This window comes from Esox lucius, chromosome 9 (genome assembly GCF_011004845.1).
Source record: "Esox lucius isolate fEsoLuc1 chromosome 9, fEsoLuc1.pri, whole genome shotgun sequence".
Classification (NCBI taxonomy): domain Eukaryota; kingdom Metazoa; phylum Chordata; class Actinopteri; order Esociformes; family Esocidae; genus Esox; species Esox lucius.
In genome coordinates, this window is record NC_047577.1 from 20,151,508 (window position 1) to 20,170,960 (window position 19,453).

A 19,453-nucleotide genomic window follows, 5' to 3' on the forward strand; every position below is an offset into this window, starting at 1 on the left:
AACAAAGTCCAAACACCAACACTTAGCTGAGACTAGCACTTAGTGCCATCGGTGTCACACTCACAGGCCTTTTTGTGTGTTTCGGCTTTGCTTTTCCCTTCCATTAACTAATAACTGGCGCGACATGGCCGGCCAGAGGAACGCTACATGACAGAACCCTTTGTTCTACGACATCCATGTGTCGGAACAGTGGACGGTGTTTGAGGACACCAGGAAGAAGGGAATGTGCTTTCACGTGCGTTTTGATGACCCTCCACAAACATTAAACCAGCGATCACACAACAGGTGTACGTAACTTTTTTCCCCCCCTTTTCTTTTTTTTTTATCCTCCGAAAACCAAACAGGTCAGCGGACTAGACGAGGGCAAACTCACCACTTTCTCAGGCGACAGAGAGTTCATCCACTTCTCGATGAGCGCCTCCATGTAGTTCTCCGTGAAGTGTTTGCTCTCCTGCTGCTGCTTGAGGCGGATGAGTCGCGAGGCGTAGCGCTTCTGCCACTCCATCAGCTCCTCCTGGGAGTGGGCCGACGTGCACTGGGCACCGTAGCGGCACAGGCCCTGCTCCAGGAACCTGGGGGGGGAGGGGAGGGGGGGGGGACAGTCAACCAGGAAGGAGGAGGTCCCTGAGTCATGGACTCAGAAGTGGCCTAAACCTCCCGAATCCTGAAACCCTGAGAGGGACCTGCATTTGAACACAAGCTCATGTCGAATGCCCTTTACAACTAGTTGAGTCGGTGCTGCTGACATGCATCTAATGCAAGTCGACTGTCAGCGCTCGGGCGGGTGTGTTTGTGAGATCTGCCCCCGAACCAACCGCGAGGCGCGTCAGTAGCAGCCGTTATGGAGGGGTCTTTACCTTTTACATAGCGTGTACTCCTCACTGCTGGTAACTCCTCTGGGAGGGGGGCGAAACTGCCAGCCGTCCCTCACTGCTGACGACAAAACACAGCACTGTGTCAGCAGCACGTCCAAACGCACAGCCCGACAACACGGACAAATCACCCGCTTACTGTACTGACTCAGTGCAACTTTTGAGACCAAAGTCAAAGTGAAAAGAGGAAAACCCAAACGGCTTCATCTTTCATTACTCAGCGACCCGGGTTTTCCCCCACGCCTTGCTCACCTTCCTCATTGTCGTCCGTGTACTCCGTCGACATCTCGCTTCTAATAGCCTGAAAAAATGGAAATGTAAAAAAAAAAAAAAAAGATTCAGTGAGCTGTTGAGCATGCATAAGGTAAAGCACATTTTAGTTATTTAGCGACTTACAATAAGTGCATTCTTCTCAAGGTGTCTTGGAAAAACAACATCTGACAATCATAATAAGTACACTTGCTTCCACCAAAGCCATTAGTTGGCACAGTCAGTGCATTTCTATTTTTGCACGCACGCGCACACACGCACGCACGCACGCAAACACTTATTTAGGGTGGCAGGAGTGGGGGCCACAGCCTTCTCTTAATTAACATAAAGTAACAAGTATGCAGAAGCATAAGGAGCAGTCTAAAACATTTCCTATTTTATTCATAAATAATTAACAGGGCCCATATTGTGTGTACCATATAAAGAATAAGCTCTCAGTTTGGACACACTTAACCTGAGACCATTCTGAAAGGGTAGACCCCTACACATCCACACTTACTTCAATTTCTGAGAGAACCATTTTTAATCTAGTCAAGTCCTTCGTGTTGATCCCGTTCTGAAGAGAAAGCACAGGAAATGCATTAAAACACAAAATTAGTACAAACATCCTTGAGGGTTCAGATAGGATCAATTAAAGAGACAGCATGCATCACACACAGACACACGCACAGGAACTGGTCACTTTAGTGGGGGTGTCAATCTAACGAAGGTATAGGTTTCATTTTACAAAAGTTGCCACGGAAACACTGGTATCCCACCCCTCTCTGATATCACTGCTTTCAGGTAAAGCAGTTACAGAGCGATAACGGATACGAAAAATCCTCTGCGCTGCTGAAAACTGAGCACAACCCAGGAAAGCGCCGGGAGCTCAATATTTCCGCGGCTTCCTCCCTGAGCTAAACGACAGGCCGCCACACGACAGCTATTGAGGGGACAAAGATGAGGAGGAGGTTGGGGGGAAAGGGGCTGGACGACTGGGAGGTGGGGGGCGTCAAGTGGAAAAATAGGTCTTCAAAAAAAAAAGAGAGTAAAAAAGGGGGGGGGGGGGGGGCAGCACAGGAGTCCGTCTTACCAGAGGCTCCCCAAACAGGGACTTGGAGAGGAGGCCTGCCACTTCCTGAAGGCTGCCGTCCAGCAGCATGAGGCGCAGGCTGGCCTGAAACGACCCATCTCCCTTGGCCAGCTCCTTGACCAAGACTGTAACACACGCACACACACACAGACACACAGTCAGACCCGGAACATTTCTCCGTCGGACAACGCTGCGCCGTGCGGGCCAGACTGCGTGCCCTCTCTCGCGAGCCCTAGGCGTTGGTTTCGGTCCCCCCACGTCGCGCAACACGTGTGTGGCAGCTGAACCAGAGCAGGAATGCGCTACATTTAACTGGCCCTCAATCTTGACCACCCTCAGGGTCTCGAGAGCCACACCAAGCTCACTTAACCTGAAGAGCGCATTTCCTCACCATATCAACGTGCCCAAAAACATTTTCTACAGCAATGAAATGCTAGTTATACTAACCTCCTGAAGAGATGATCAAATGGAGATAATTAGTAATTAAAACACACCGCATGCGGTTTCAGTGCGTTGCTCTGTGACACGGTTGAACAGGAAGGCCTTATTCATAATGAGTGCCTGTAGAGTGTCCTGGGGAGCACCAATAAGGTTTAGCTCCAGTTCAAATTAGCCAATGGCATCTTTTATGGCTCTTTGCACAGGCAGCCCAACTCTGATATTTACCCCACTCACCAGCAAACAGCATTCATTCTGTCTCAGCCCCAAGGTCTTACTCTGCTATATTATTGTGCCAGGGAAGTAGGGTCAGTTCTCCTTCTCCACTATAAATTGTTGTAGATCTAAGGAATGCATTATCTAAATGTTCCCTGTCTCCTGCCCTGTTTTAAACATAGGAGGACATGAGGTCTTGGCCCACACCTCTAGAGTACCAGGCTTGAAAGACTTGTTGCTGTCCCTGTCTAAAGTCCTCCTGTTGTGTTGCAGATCAAGATGATACCTGACGATTTCAGCTGCCACTCTGAAATTCAACACTACTGTTGTTTGCTCCTTGGGGTTTAAGGCCGGGTGTTTTGTAAAAGCACTTTGTGACAAATGCTAATGTAAAAAGGGCTTTATAAATACACTTGATTGATTGATTCTTTTCACATATTTTTTTTGGTTGATTTTTATTTTTTTGATCTGAATTAATTTGGGTGTATACATAGCCTATACATATTGTTGGCCGTCCTCTACAGACTTAATGACCTGGGCCCACTCCATCCAAACGTCGAGGCTTCCCCATCTTTTATCACTTAACACAAGATGTTTGCGGCCTGAGAACCTAAAGCTTAGGCAGAACATCTCATTCCCAGACATTTGCTGCACTAGGCACACTAGTTTGGGGACAAGATGCGAATATCAGAAAGGCAATACGCATTTCAGTCATCCCATCAGCATTGGCATGACTATATTCACAGAGCTGTATCGGGGAGTTAGATATGTGCTACGGGCATAGACAAGGGCCTGCTTAGAGACAACCATATGCCCGTAGTTCACTGGTGGGATACATCATGTATACTGTCATGGCCAGGTATTGTTCCATAGCCCATGGGTTGGGAAAACCTGTAATACATCATGTTACTATTAACCTCAATGAAATGGCCTATGATATCTACAAGATGAAGCACTTCCAACTACAGACAAACAACAAGATGTTTCTTTTTTTTCTAAAGCAACTCACCATGTTTGCAGTCTTCATCTGCTTGATCATAGTTTTTCTGATGGTACAAAGACAACAAGTGAACAAACCAAGATGGAGCAGTACAATGGCTGTTAACATAAAGGAGGGTTTCATATGACAGCGGTTCTGACTTAAGTCTGAGATAAGTGCCTAGAATGGATATCTCCTGCCTCTCAGAGCAGAGTCACTGTCAATATAATTATAGTACTTAAGTAGTCTCTATAATCGTACGGCTTATGTACTGGGGTATAATTTCAGTGCTAGAGGGAGATAACAGGCAGTTCAGTCTGAGGAGCCAGCCAAATGAGAAGGCAAGACCTTGAACATTTAGTGTAGTCCTCAGAAAGCACAAATGGAAGCTATGATAAGCTGAAGACACTTGACTTCACTAATTCAAGCAGTTTGGTTCAGTACGAATAAGGAATTTAAGCAGAGTGCAGAAATATAATAGATTACTGACAACTGGCTCTTTATGTTTTGCCCAGCTTGTTTAAAACAGTAACAGGAGAGTGCATGCCTATATTTCAGACTATGGATTGGTACGTCACATCTAAAAGGAGTCAGGGGGAACATTGGCCCACTGGGAGAGACTGGGAGAAAGTGGCTGCCTAAGGGGGTGCCCCTGCCCAACTTTCCAGAACATTCCTCACCAGCTGTAGAAGGGCAGCAATCCTGAAGAGCAGGGCTCGGCTGCGGAGGGATGTAACCGTGTCGTTGGGGGGTTTGGATGCGGTGGATCCGGGGCTCGGCGGGGCCGGGGGGCCAAGGACCAGCAGCGCGTCTGTGCAGTGGCTCACCGCCGCCTCGTACTCCCGCCTGGCTAACGATCTGCTGGCTTCTTCACATGACTTCTCCGCTCTCCTGTCCGCCATGACTCAGGGACAGAATGTCTGGGGAGAGGTGGGGGTTAATGCTATTTCTGCAACGGGGCGGCGGACTAGCCGGGGCCATTTGTCAACACTTGCTTCGATGAAATGAAATAGTATGGCACGGTATTGCGTGGCACTAAAAGCCTAAGTCGGTCCCGCTGGCTCTCACATGGGTGGTGTACCCTTTGCCAAAGCATTCGAGGCTGTCTTTTTACAGTGGCTATGACTGTGTAGGCAATTAAAAGTGGTGGCGCGCTACATCGGGGGGGGGGGGCTCAAATATGGCATTCAGACATTCTAACTACCCCTGGAATTGGCACAGCCAATTGAAAGCGTCCACAAACCACTGGCAAATGAAACACGTCCGTTGGGCCGGTTGGAGGCTATGACAGAAGAGTGACACGTCTGCAGAAACCCAGCGGAGAGGTTTGCTCAGGGCTAAACGGCAAACTGATATGGTCAGAGTAAGAAAGCCATGTTGGTTTTGGTAAAAAAAGAAAAACAATCAGATCCTCTTTTGACACCATTGCAGAAGTGCTGAGACCAAGCGATAGCTCAAACCTCATTTCCACTGTGGTGGGAGGCCTATATTAGGGTGTAGCTGTTTACAGGAGCATTTCCATACACTCAGTGCTCGACGTAGCAAGTCACACGAAAACCTCGTCTCAGGCAAGTTCTCTGTGTTACCATGGCAGCGTCAAAACCAATCATTCGCTCGTAATTACATTTCTTATGAAGGGACAATATTGATATTAAGGATGCTCGATAGAATAGCTCCTGAGCGGAAACACTTAAACATGTGTCCTACTGTCTCGTGCACGGGCAGGCCATCCATCGGCCCTTCAACATCAAGTTCACTGGCTCAAATCTTGTGTTAGCAATAAGACGACAAAAAAAAAAACGATCACTACCCACAAATGTTTCAAACTGCCACTAAAGTGCGAAACCCCAGACCCTGGTCTTCCTAGTAGGCTCCGCAAGCGTTCAAAGGTGTTACGTGTCTGAGTTTAAAGCTCGGGTTAAAAGGTTAGCAGATAAGTGCAGATCCAAGCAACCCTGAATCGAAGAATAATAAACTGTGTGCATCTGGAGCTTTGTTGCTATACCGACTTCTGGGAATGACACCTTAAGTTCTTCCGAAACTAATTGGCTTGGGACTATATTCCCATACAGCTGCACAGGCAACAGGGCGGTTGAGCCGACTACCAGACACTGGCCGTGCCGTCCGTCCCCCGCGGAGAGCACTCCTCTAATGTTAATCACTGCAGAGCTGAGACTAGCCACAGGTCCTGGGATTCAGTGTCACCAATAGAGACGCTCCCCTCTCCCGCAAGAGCGTAATGAAATCTAGCTAGAAGGGAGGCGCAGGGAGACGAGATGAGGGTGGGCTGAAATTTGCTTTTGCACACATTAGGCACAGCTAGGCGTGGGGAGGTACATGGAGAGGCCTAAATTTAAACCGTACACGGCGCTTCTCTCCGTGGAGTGTTTGGGCACTCTGCCTGGGACTGGAGACCTCCACAGGAAGTCTGCGGGCCTCCAGGGGAATAGTACAGTGTAGCTCTTTGAGGGCCACATGTCGATAGCCTCCGCTCGGACTAAAAACAGAAAAGGCCTCAGGGTCTGCAGAGGCAAATTAAAACAAACAGCCACCTTTTCGGGGGTCCATCCAGTTATTTCATAGCAAAACAGCCAAGTCATTCGCAGTGGCTCTAAGAACAATGCACACCACCTAAGAAATTCACTTCCAACTCATTCTAGTCAATGTTCATGACTGTCAGTGGACTCTTGAGTCAGCTCTCAACCGTCTTGAGTAGTTTCCACCAAGTGCTTCTCACAGATTTATATTCACTTACAATGACCTAGATTAGTGAATTGGGTTTCTAAGTTGTAGGCTGTATTTTTGTCTTACTGTAGTATTCCACCAAAGAGTAGGACACCTATCAGAATAACAACATATTCTAAAAACAAACCTAAGATATTTTGGAAGATTATCAGAGCAAAGTAAATGGTGATAGTACAATACTTCCTAGTACAATTTCTACTGTTATGAAAATGCACACAGCATGTGACGTTAATTTACTAGAACAAGACAGGCCGTGTTAAATGACCAAAATAAGTCAGCAATGTAGATTTGGGGTACTTTAACTGTCGGTGGTCAAATGAGGAGCGAGGAAACCCAATACATTACAGTACAATAATAATGCCATTTTACTGTCCCGAAGTTTCAAGCACTTTTGCTAGGAAGTTATGGTCTGACAAACTAATATTAAACGCGACAAAAAAAGTAAACAAAGGAATGCACGAGTGTTAGTGTAAGTTAAAAACCGTGGTCCGCGGCAATTTTGTCTAAAATACTTTGTTGTGCAAAACCATCTAACTTGCGTTACAAAACATCAAATTCCGTATCACCATTCCAAAAAAAGGTCACTCCTATGATCGAATAAAAATATGAACAGTCTAATTTGAGATTCTGGGGCAGTTAATAATAGATGTATCAACCATGGCTGTTTGCGTGTTACCACTAAGACTACTGGGTTTAAAACAACAGAAGAAACACCGCTTGCAGCGGCTAGCTGGATACCTACCACTGTAACTACGCTTTCGTTCGCTTGTTTTGGGAAAGGTCTGAAGCAGTTCTAACTAGAGTGAAATCAATGATCGTGTAGCGCGAGTTAGCACACGTTAGCTATAAGTCGAGGCAATCAGGCATCTATTGCGACATTTTGATGTGCAACAACCACTAAAAACATTTGTGTATGTGGCAATTATTTACGAGGAATATGACTTAGATATATATATTGTTACCAATAACAAAGAAATTAGATTGACAAGTAATTTTGCCAACTAGTACAGTCAGAAGCTAGGGGATATAGCAATACAGGCTATCAATATTTTGGATAGACTGGGAGATTGTTCGTTAGCCAAAACCATTGTAATAAAATATAATTCACACCACAACTAAGAGAATAACCCCATCGAATAGTTGCATAACTGCATTCGTTTATTTAATTACAGGTTTATATAGTAATACAGTTGTACTGTCAACAAAACACTGCACGTCAGCCCAAAAAGGGCCCTACTTTGGTTTTGGCACCAAGCTAGTAAGCTAACGTTAGCTGTCCTCAATCATGTAGCTAGCAAGTTGACCAAGTAAACGCGTATACCGAATGGATACACAGCTAGGTAGCAATCGTTAGCAAAGTTAGCGATATGGTACGGGCCTATAATTTTGGCTCGGTTTTTAGACGTATAGAATTGACATGACATGATATTGTGGTCTCAGCATGAATTTTATAACTTCGTTATTCTCAGAATGTGTTACAGACGGCAATCAAGTCCGTGTCCTTGCCTCCGAAAAAGACAACTCAAAGGACTGAAAATGGGAAGTCTACACTTACCTAGCTTTACTTTCTACGCCATCTTGGATCCACTTGTCAGCCCATCGCAAAGGATATTGGGATGTAGCGCTAGCTCTGAAGGTTGAGGGGATTTGGGGATTTTCTGGTGTAGGTTAGGTACTTATGGGTTTCATCATTATAAACATAGAATAAAAAAGTTTAAAATATATAACTTTCTAACAAGTCATTATTTTGGGCTTCATACATTTCCATAGCTATATACACGAACAGGTGTCCAGTGTAGAGCTATCTTAGTATCATAAATTATATAACCTTATTGCATAAAAATAACATATATGTTAAGTATTTTATCCATTACAACAATGTAGACAACTTGCTTTACATATATTTAGATGTAAAGGTAATGTTTAACCTTAACTCAGAAACATTATATTAATCTAAACATACATTGACACTGCCTTTAATGTGAGTGTTAAATTTCCCTTTCCGTGTCTATACTGTTCAGATACCTACACTGTCAACATCTTGCGTAAGCTCACCAAATAGGTATTAATTCACAGCGTCAGCTGTGTACGGTGCAATATGTAGTGACCACTAGATGGCTACAGCAGACTAGCACCCTTTCAAACCATCTCAGTTGGCGTTTCAATCCTTTTGTCTTAAATAGATCTTGATGACAGGACGTACTTTTGTAAAGGCAATACAAAATAACATCCATTATCCCAGGTTAGGAGTTTAATGTTTGCAATGCAAAGTAGACATTAAAAGCGTCAAGAGTTTACAGCAAATGTTTTAATACAAGTTGCACGCAAACACACAATCCCTTATTACAGTTACATAAAAAAAAAGTGTTGGAACGGGAGAGAAAACACGTACAATGTATACCTGTTCATAATCTAGGTTCTACAACAAAGCATATGCCCAAAATCTTCCCAAGTAAATTATGGGAAGACTAAACAGTTTGCTATGAATTCAATTCAAAGATCATAACGGCACAAGGGCGTTAAGACACCACAATCCTGTTCACTGTACATACTTCAACTTTGCTAATTGTAAGAAACCAAAGGTGTAGTTTGGTATTTATTGTAACCAAAATGAAGATGGTTGATACTGGTATAACGTTTAATTCAATGAAAATCCCCCAAAACCTCAAAAAAAACAAAAAAAACTCTCGTGCCTCATCACTGCAGGTTATGTATCATCTCCTCTTTGGCGATGAGATGTGTGGTTTTGTTGACCAGGGACATGAGGGAGTTCAGTTTGTGGGACCAGTCGTTGAGCAGGTCGTTTGGGTCTTTGGGCCTCTGGAAGTTTATAATCCCAGCTAGCCTGTCCACCTTGGCGTAGATGGTTTTGTTCACCACCAAGTTGGAGAGAAACTCCTCAGACTCCTATGAAAGATGTTTGAGATATTAGAAGTTACAGATGTTTGAAATATTGGAATTATCCTCAAACCATCCAAAACCGACCATCCATGTAGTGTTCAACAGTACTTCACAATACCAAGTTTCACACAAAAAATATTGATTTATTTCAAGGCATGAAACTTAACCATCACTTAAAGTCATCATTAAAGTCAGTGCTGAGGGTCAGTAAGAGTTCACTTCCTCCGCACGGAACTTTTAAGGACATAACAGAAAAGTTTCGCTTACGTCTATGGACAGGTCCAGGAGTCCAGCCATCCTCTTCATTGTAATCCTGGTGTAATATTTGGCCATAATTCTTATGTTCTAGGGAGAGAACATAAGAAAATTACAAAAAGTAAAACAGAACCAAGATGAATATGCATACTAATGACATGCAATTATTCTAGATGAAGGGTGAGTATTATATTTTAAAACAATCACAAAATATTATTAGGATATTCTGTGGAAGCAGTCTGTTAACCACGTACGTGCTCCACCACTCTGTTCTTGAGATCCTTCCACCTCTTCTCGCCCTCCTCTGAGCAGTTGAAGACATCGGTGGCCGGGCTGTCTGGGGAACCCTCCCTCAGCTCCTTCCCATAGTCCTCCACCAGAGAGGCCCAGCGCATCAGCTCCATGGTGGTGAACTGTTTCAGGAGGTCTCTGTGAGGGGGGCGCAAGAGGACATTATCCATTAAGACCCAATTTCACGGATAAAGCCTAGACCAGGACAAAAAAAATTATCTCAAAGGACTTCTCCATTGTCCTTAATTTTGTCGGCCTAGACTTGGCTTAATCGGTGTCTGCGAAACCGTCCCTAAAGACAAATACCACAGCAAGATAACTGGACAATAGCAAGGATTAAGCACAAGTCAAAGTATTGGAGCAAGGACAGGTTTCACAACACCGCAAAACGTTTGCAGTTGGCTAAAAGACTAGGACAGTTGGGCTAGTTATGACATTTCTGATGGTGAAACCAATGTCCAGACTGCCCAATCTGGCCATGCTACTAACTAGGTTATTGTAAGGTTTTATTCTACATTTTTCCCCCTTGAAGATTTCAGTTTGTTTTTCAATGGAATTGTTCACATTATAGGTCACATTAAAAGTGGAAAAAGTTCTGACATGATTTTTCTTTGTCTCATTCTTTCACAAAAACCTGCCATTTTAACAGGGGTGTGTAGACTTTAAATCCACTGTATAGTTTAATAGAGCGTAAATGACGGTGCTATAGAAAACTAGGATTTGAAGGAAATAACCTCAAGGTTGCCTTCTTCTGATGACAAGTACTGTGTGTTTAGCATTTAAATGCTTTATTGACAGACAGTGGGGGAAAGATACAGGAGTGTTTCTGCAGTATAATCAGACATCAGCCAACCGCGTCGCACGCTTGTTTGTGCATGTTCCAGTTGGCGCACACACAGGGAGATTGTCTTACTTGTATTTGGGGATTTCTTCCAATTTCTTATCTTCGCTGATTCTGTGCACCAAGTCGGACTGCTCATTGTCGTAGGGAGCAAGAATGACGTACAGCACGACGCTCTTCAGGGCCTGAAACAGAAACGTGGGTTTGTATCACCACACCTTTTAAACCTGCAACACGCTACAGGGGGCTGGTGGTCCCTCATGAAGGCAGAACAATACAGAATTCCATTCACACAGTCAAGCTGCAGAACACTGAAGGACCCTCGACACAACCTGCCCAAGCTGAGCCAAAAAACTGAATTGAAAATGATTGACGACCACGGCATCAACCGTCTATGGCATGCATATTGCAGATACGGTCCACGGAGATCAGGAACCAATACTAGAAATGTAACATGAAATGTCATAGGCCTAATCATAGGCCTATTTTTGTTGAAGTTTTAATAGAAACAAAAAAGAAACAACACTGGTACACATATTAATGGCGTTAAATATATTTCTCGAAATAGCGGCAAAACAGGCAATTTATCACAATGTAATTTCCATATCTCTGTCAGTAAAACACGTTCTTTCCAGAAAGTAAACCTACTAATGGTGCCATTTACCTGTTGCCATTTGGAGCTGTCCTCCAGAATGCAGGGTGTATCATAGATGGCCCGGTAGTGTTTGCAGATGGACAAGTAGGAGCCCTCGTGCTGGTCCACTTGGATCATCAGGTTATAATACTTTAGCTTAGACTCCTGTTTGGAAAGAAAAAAATCCAAACACTTCTTTTGAAATAGCTGCTTGGTTCTTAACCACTGTGTTCATCAGGAGCAAAGCAGATTAATCCGTGAAATCCTTAACACAAGAACTGCCAAATGCTTACTCCAATTGGAGTTTGAGTTTGTAATCAAAATAAAACTGACATTTTGAAAACTACACCCTCCTCCTTTCATGACTTTTCCTAAATAGGCGTATATTACATTGTTGTGTTCTAAGAATTCTAAACTCACACACTGAAAGACTATTTACCTGTTTTTTTGTACACTGTATTCTTACCTAATCTACCAAAAGCACATGCCACTTGGCATTGGTACCCAGGCAGCAGCTAACCGGTACCCAGGCGCTAATCACCCTTCACTGAATTAATGAGGTCAGTGGATAAATGGGCGATACCCCCAGATAAAAGATCAGAGCTTAGGTTGAATTTGAACGAACTTACAAATTAAACACATCATTATTTCCTTGACCATTCAACAAATTACTTATGCTATTATTGAAATAAAATACAAACAATATCCTTGACAATTCAACAAACATATTACACATTACTGTTTTTTTTTAGGAGAAACAAAATATCAAACATGCCCCACCTGTCTACGAATTATGGCCGATTATTTTACTGAATATTCTTATGTTATTCATCAAATGTATTTCACTGAATAATTACAAATGAAACAGCAAGTGCACAAAGAAAAAGACCAAACAATACTGGGTGCAGTGCACCCGTTCTGTTTGCAGAGCATCCTCACACAAACCCTTGAAGCAGTGTGCTTACTGTGGGCCAGAAGGAAAACGATGGAACATATGAAGTGTCCAATACAATCGACAAATTGTCTCTGGAAGATACTGGGGTTCTGAAAGGCCTGCCGGTTCTAGTGTTAAGAGCCAAAGCAAAGCACACCTTTTTAATTCATTTTGGATGCTGACAATCAGAGAACCTCCCTAGACATTAAAGTAAAGTAAATTATATTAAACAATGTGACAATGACTTCCTTGGCTCTTTACTACCCAGGTCTCTTACCTCGGTGCCATCCTCTGTGAAAAACTTGGTGTTGATCTTCTTGCTGATGATCTGGGTACGGATATAATCCTTGACAGCGATGCACAGCCTCATCTGTTCCAGGATGAATTCCACCTTCTCCTTCTTCTCCATGGAGCCATAAGTCTCTACCTGCAGGGTAAGTAAATATGTCCCGACATAACATTTAAAAACGGATATATTGAGATTGGTTCAATTTCTGAATTGAATGGACCCCAACCCTGTGGGCAGTTTTCTAATAATGAACAAAAGTCAAAATAAATTAAGCTCTGACAGGAGAGTCCTTTTACTTCAAGCCACGTCGCACCTCAAATGGTTTTGAATGTTATGAGCAGTTGGGAACACATGAATAGCATTCTTGCAAGATATTATTGATATTTCACTTGGTCTCTGTATTATTCACATACTATCAAATAACTATAGCATCCAATTGGCAGGAAGAAAATAAAGGGCTATTTGACAGGTAGTACAAAGCACCAGCTTGGAGAACAGTTTAATCAAACTTCTGCAATGTCTTCTCAGTACATTTTCTGGGGAAAGTGTGAGGCAATCTTAATATGGTGAAGGGTTATATTTAGATCAATTTATTTCTCCCAATACATTTGAAGTAAAAATCCTTCTTCATTTAAATATACCATGTTCTGAAATGATCCTTGATTGCTTGCTGTTTGACCAAGAAATGTACATTGCCACATAACTTTTATGCATGATTTTCACCTTAATGTTGGGGTCTTCATTATCCACCCCATCTGCAATTCCAATCCAGTTGTTATCCCCCAGCAGCGAATTATAAAATCTGACACTTGTTCTTTAACCATAGTGTGCTCATCTATGAGTTTCTAGTCAAAAGGACCTAGTCAAACTTAACAGCACAGTAGTTTATGGCATATATTTCCGTGTCTCAAATATGTCTAGCCAATCAGCATCACAATTGAGCCACAAGTTGCAGTAGATGTTAAGTCAATTTGATTTTGACTTGGAAAGGGTGCTGGTATCCAACAATTGGATTTAAAATCTTCTTGGGCACTGCTCGGCCATGCAAATGAAGCAAACACAGTAAGACCGCAATTGCTTTCGTTCATTAAAAAGCCCAGAACCTGTTAATATCTGGCCATAGTACATTTGGTTGAAAACCACAGCAGGAAGAAGCCATTTACCTGAAGCTCTTGAAGAATCGCTGCAGCCTCTTTGACCTCACCGTGCTGCTCCTTGATGTTGGCCAATGTCTTAGTCAGCCTTGCACGCTCAATCTCCACATAGATCTGAATGAGCAACAAGTTTAGTGTCTTTTAATAGCTGGAATGACTTGGCCAACCAGAGGAAAATAGAATAATCTCGAGAGGGATGTGGTAGGGGCAGTCTGCAAAGGACCATGAACATTGCATACCTTGCCAGCGGTCACTGTGCGTAAAGTGTCAATCAGTCGCAGCTTGATGGTAAGGTCAGTCACTGTATCTACATACTTATAACATTCTTGCACCATCTTAGCAACAGCCTGAAAGGGATAGAAAAAGGGCAAAAGATAAGGTTCACTACACTACACAAAAAAGCAAAGGCACTAACATTGAAATCGCAAACATAAGGTAGCACTTCGCTTTCTGTCTCGGGCATCAAACTTAAGAAACATAGTTTTGTTGGTAGCGTGCTCAATGTTCCATATTATCTTCAGATAACAATCATTTTAAGAGGAGCCCGTAAGTCTCACCCCTTTAAGCTGACTCCGCCTTTTAGAAAGCAGCATGATGTTTTCGTTCAGGGCGTCCCAGTCCTTCGCCTCATAGCACATCTGCACAACAGCCACAAGGATTCTGGAGGTGGACACCATGTCAGAGGCCTGAGAGGATGGACAATAGGAAAACAATGTTATTCATAGAGAAAACTAGCTAGGTGGCTAGTCAGAATAGCCTGATTAGAATTTTGGCCTCCTGGCTCATAAAAACAAAAGTTGGCTCACATTCCAATAGGTGGGAGAAAGTTAATTCACACTGACTCACCGTTCTTGTTTGTTTCTCCAGTGACAGCAGGCTTTCAACTGCCTCCTGCAATCTACCTTCCTACAAGAGGTGATGGGAGAAGAGAGCTAAAAACAAACATTCTTCCTAGATGAATTTAAACAATTTAAATAATGCAAAGTTATATCACTCAAGCATAATGTCACCGATCCGAAATTACAGGGAAACACAAAAAAACGGATATCAATCAGTCAACAAAAACAACAAGCTTGACATTTTTGACACTAATTATTGTTCACTCTGCGACAGAACTTGTAAAAAAAAAAAAAGTATTGTTCACTAAACTGCAGAACTTTGTAAAACAAAAAAAAATTGTGGGTCATTTGGGAGATCGATCTAGAAACAGAAAAAATAATATAGTTGACTAGGTATCGTCATGCTAACTGGCTGGCTAGCCATCTAAGACTACACTGTCCAACAAACTCACTGTTCGGTTTCCATTGTAGCGAACTAGTTAGCAGGCTAGTCAGAATTCTGGCTAGTAAGCGAACTATAATGGTAGTTAACTAATCAACATATACAATATACGGCTAAATTACACAAAGAGAAACGTTTTAATTACTAGCTACAGTCGCATACATAGCACGATAACAATAATAACTAACAGTTAGCTAACGTTAGCCAACACGCTAACGTTCGTGTTTATGCACCATGACTCAGCCAGCGCTGGCCTCACTCATTCATACTCAACTTACTTTTGCCATTTTGGCACACTCCGGTAGACGTGTATCTACAGTTGAACTGTAGTCAATCTCCATTTTCACAATCTTGCCATCGGATCTTTCTGATCGTTCCACATCTGCATTCATGTTTTCCGCCATCGAAAGTTGAATAGTACGCCAAAATGATAGGAGTAAATTCTGCTAACTGATGCTAACGTTAGCTCGCTACTACTGTGTCAAAACTACAGGAAGTGAAGAAAATCTGGTATGTCTGAACTGCAAATGCTACCTAGATCGCCAGAAGGACCCATTGTCCAGGACCCTTAATAATTGCGAATTTATGTCAGGCATTCTACTAGTCATCCCTTAGTTCTTCAACGGCATTTTCAGATTCCCTCATCTTTAAACCCGCCTGTCTTGCTGTTCTCATATGGTTGAATGTTTTTCACTTCATAAGTTGTTGATATGAGAAAAAAAACATTAGTCAGCATGAAGATGTTATGTTATTTGGCAATACTTTGGTTTCAGAAGTCGTGGGCTCAACCTTGAAAGGGATCTGGTGGTCCTGGACCAATTTTGCCCTAACCTTTTGCAGGGCATCACAGGCACTGTCAACAGGGTCATCTCCGACCAGTATTATTGAGCATGTTTAAGTGAAAAGTAAAAGACTGAATTAGAGAGAAATTTAATAATATCAATAATATTGCTATTATTGAACAACAAAGTATTCAATAAGGAAATAGTAGAAACCTTTTTTTACTTTGTTTAGTGTGTGTCTGCCATAACATGGAAGGCCACAGCCCCCCACTACAAGGGATATGCTCGTATACTGTAAATACATGAGTTGCAGTATGAACAGTTGAAAACCCAAGCTACATTCTGGGATTGTTTATAGTCAGCAATGCATCATTTTTGGTTAACCACTACGGGGTGGGTCCATGGTGACAATGTAACACATTTCAAAAGCTTAGAAAAATTCTAACTGCATGACTGATAGTCACTGACTACAGTTTAAACATGGTCAACAACAAAAGTGAGTACACACCTAAGTGAAAACGTCCAAACTGGGCTCAATTAGCCATTTTCCCACCCCGGTGTCATTTGACTCGTTTGTGTTACAAGGTCTCAGGTGTGAATGGGGAGCAGGTGTGTTAAATTTGGTGCTATCGCTCTCACACTCCTTCATACTGGTCACTGGAAGTTCAACATGGCACCTCATGGCAAAGAACTCTCTGAAGATCTGAAAAAAATAATTGTTGCTCTACATGAAGATGGCCTAGGCTATAAGAAGATTGCCAAGACCCTGAAACAGAGCTGCAGCACGGTGTGGTCCGAAATGTAAATAATTTCTTGTGAGATGACAAGTAGAAATTTTATGAAAAACTTTAAAGAAACTGAGCCATGTGAATACAGAAAATGCAGTGGGTGACCAAAAAAATCTCTCTGTATCTGATGCAAAAAAACTATTATAAGTCACTTCCTTGAGGGACAGAAGGAAAGTGTAGTGGTTGCTCAGCATCTAAAATGACTGGAAAAATATTTCTGCATGATAATGACCATGAACACTCCGCCAATTAAAACATATTTGGAGCAGAGGTCTGCAGATGAAACCCTCACAGAATTGGATTGGCCAGGTCAGAGCACCAACCTGAACATAACTGATGTTCAATTGCAGGGGTGGGCAAACTAAAGATTCTGGCCGGGGGTCAGTTCCATGCCATGTGTTTAGATTGACAGTCATTTTTTTTTATTAATTGTAAAATAAGTCAATAACAACAAAATGAGGATGAAGTGAATAGTGTCTAAATACTTTCTAAAGGACATATATATTGGTCACATACCACACCCTTGTGTGCCTTATTGCTGAAGTATATTGCTTTACCTCTTTTACTCTGGCATCTAAATTACAGACAGAAAAAATAGTAGACCACTAACAAAAATATCTCTGCATTGTTAATGTCAACCCCGATGATACAAGTTACACAACTGATGACAATTAAGAGAATGTTTGGTACAGTATGACAGAGGAAATGTCAAGTTGCTGACTCACCTATTGAAAGTTTCAAGAACTGTGTGCACTGTGAGAAATACTTTACCTTTTCAGATGGAGTCCTGTTTTCTCATCAAAAAGATGATGAGGAAGAGATAGTGACAAAAACATGGTAGCTGGTCCACACACATGGGGGACTAAGAACATTTCTCCAGCTATCCAAGAAAACCTCTGCACCAGAAAGCCCACCGATTCTAGGTATGATTCTGGACAATCAGTTTTTAAAAATGGATAACTAAATAAATATATTCAATGCATTTCTTTTAATTTATCATTATACATGTATAACAGAAAGACAAGCATTATACTCATTATTTTTGCCAAATTACTTGAGGTTAGGATCAGGTCATGTTAGGTATGTTGTCTTTGCCTGACACCTTTTATCCTTTTAAGACACAGTGTCTGGAGACATTGAAGGGCTATGTCTAATTGGCATGTATTGACTATAATTAACCAGCAGATGTCACTGGGACATGACTATTCAGGATTTGGTTTCATTCACACGGTTCAATGCTTTAAAAGGTTTAATTTCCCTTATAAATAAACACAATTTATGTAGGTCAGTGATTTTCCTGTAGAGGCGGCCTCTAATCCAAAACCTACGATCAGATTTCCTGAACATAGACAAAACCCTAGGCTTACAGGCTTTGCAATATCACATGGCCTGTAAAAGAAGGACTCCGGTGAAAATGTATTATAATATTGGCCAAATATTACCAGGCAATAGTGACATCGACATGATTTCATAACTCCAAAGCATTCAAATAGTGTTTGGTATCCACAGAACCATCAAATCTTCTATCAATTACAGAACTGCTGCATATATAAAGGTTGGGGCAGTGTCCCAAACAAACTTGAGACTCACAGATAATCTATTTCAACACATTTGTAAACACAAGTTTTCAGTAACGTCAGATGGAGACTGAACAATCTTTCTTGTGTGCAAATATATCTGAATCAACATCCGGCATCCACTCCGTCCTATCACACACTGAAATGACAATGGAACCCATTGACAGAAAGAAGATGAAACCGTGTCTACCGCTCTAATCAGACACAAAGCTGAGAAGCTGAGTCTGACTCTAATCCATTGTTCACTAGAAAGTGGGCCACAGGTATTGCGTAAAATGACTTAATCTGAGAATGTGCTTGTTCTGAACTGGAGCTTCATGTAGCTATAGTCCAATTCAAAGCTAGCGTATGCTTTGAGAAGGTCACGTATCCAACCCATGTTCAACATTGGCCCTAATAAAACGTCTATAAATCCAAATGTAATTCAAAAGTTGGATTTACGTCATTATCCCAATATTGGTCAAACAGACTACAGTAGATCGAAGACATGGAAACCCATCGTATGTGTCCCACATCACTACATGGAATCCTATTTTTGACCAGAGCCCAAAGAAGAGTGTACTTTATAGAAAATATTTAATATTTATTTCAGCATCAGAAATATTTCCTGCCCATTTAACCAAACTGGTACAATGCCTTAAAAATCTTCAGAACTGGAAAAAATCCAGAAATATAAATAATATATTAATATTGATTTTCTTGACTGGTTATGTTGTTTTGTACAAGACAACAATAAGGGTTTGATCAAATATTATAATATATATATATATATATATATACACTCACCTAAAGGATTATTAGGAACTCTTGTTCAATTTCTCATTAATGCAATTATCTAATCAACCAATCACATGGCAGTTGCTTCAATGCATTTAGGGGTGTGGTCCTGGTCAAGACAATCTCCTGAACTCCAAACTGAATGTCAGAATGGGAAAGAAAGGTGATTTAAGCAATTTTGAGTGTGGCATGGTTGTTGGTGCCAGACGGGCCGGTCTAAGTATTTCACAATCTGCTCAGTTACTGGGATTTTCACACACAACCATTTCTAGGGTTTACAAAGAATGGTGTGAAAAGGGAAAAACATCCAGTATGCGGCAGTGCTGTGGGCGAAAATGCCTTGTTGATGCTAGAGGT

General features: G+C 42.0%; 2 protein-coding genes across 3 annotated transcripts in view; both read right to left on the bottom strand.

Annotated features, from left to right (window-relative positions):
• The window catches only part of helz (helicase with zinc finger), a 58,548-nt gene extending 50,302 nt beyond the window's left edge, over positions 1-8,246 (bottom strand). Inside the window, exons 1-8 of one of the 2 annotated variants that reach the window (XM_029122575.2) lie at positions 8,148-8,246; positions 4,528-4,767; positions 3,878-3,914; positions 2,215-2,339; positions 1,642-1,698; positions 1,125-1,173; positions 858-930; positions 374-572 (exon numbers count right to left, since the gene is read on the bottom strand). In XM_029122575.2, the coding sequence (XP_028978408.2) occupies positions 374-572; positions 858-930; positions 1,125-1,173; positions 1,642-1,698; positions 2,215-2,339; positions 3,878-3,914; positions 4,528-4,749 (762 nt within the window). In that variant the 5' untranslated portion in view covers positions 4,750-4,767; positions 8,148-8,246. Of the gene's footprint in view, positions 1-373; positions 573-857; positions 934-1,124; positions 1,174-1,641; positions 1,699-2,214; positions 2,340-3,877; positions 3,915-4,527; positions 4,768-8,147 lie in introns of both variants that reach the window. The other variant, XM_013135380.4, reaches the window with a different exon arrangement.
• Positions 8,247-8,820: 574 nt separating this feature from the next.
• On the bottom strand, positions 8,821-15,683 carry psmd12 (proteasome 26S subunit, non-ATPase 12). The gene is made up of 11 exons (XM_010889339.5): positions 15,451-15,683; positions 14,738-14,797; positions 14,449-14,577; positions 14,131-14,238; positions 13,901-14,005; positions 12,726-12,875; positions 11,545-11,679; positions 10,953-11,065; positions 10,003-10,177; positions 9,761-9,838; positions 8,821-9,499 (listed from the first exon to the last, which is right to left on the bottom strand). The coding sequence occupies exons 1-11, from the start codon at positions 15,574-15,576 to the stop codon at positions 9,290-9,292; spliced, it is 1,389 nt and encodes a 462-aa protein (XP_010887641.1). The 5' UTR covers positions 15,577-15,683; the 3' UTR covers positions 8,821-9,289.
• Positions 15,684-19,453: the final 3,770 nt, after the last annotated feature.

Bases quoted from the DNA above. Each gene is read 5' to 3' on its own strand.
- psmd12 (XM_010889339.5), bottom strand. From the start codon at position 15,576: ATGGCGGAAAACATGAATGCAGATGTGGAACGATCAGAAAGATCCGAT. The intron at 14,006-14,130 runs GTATGCAATGTT...TTGCTCATTCAG, and splicing joins GCACAGTGACCGCTGGCAAG to ATCTATGTGGAGATTGAGCG. The intron at 11,066-11,544 runs GTAAATGGCACC...TTTCTGTTTCAG, and splicing joins ACAGCTCCAAATGGCAACAG to GCCCTGAAGAGCGTCGTGCT.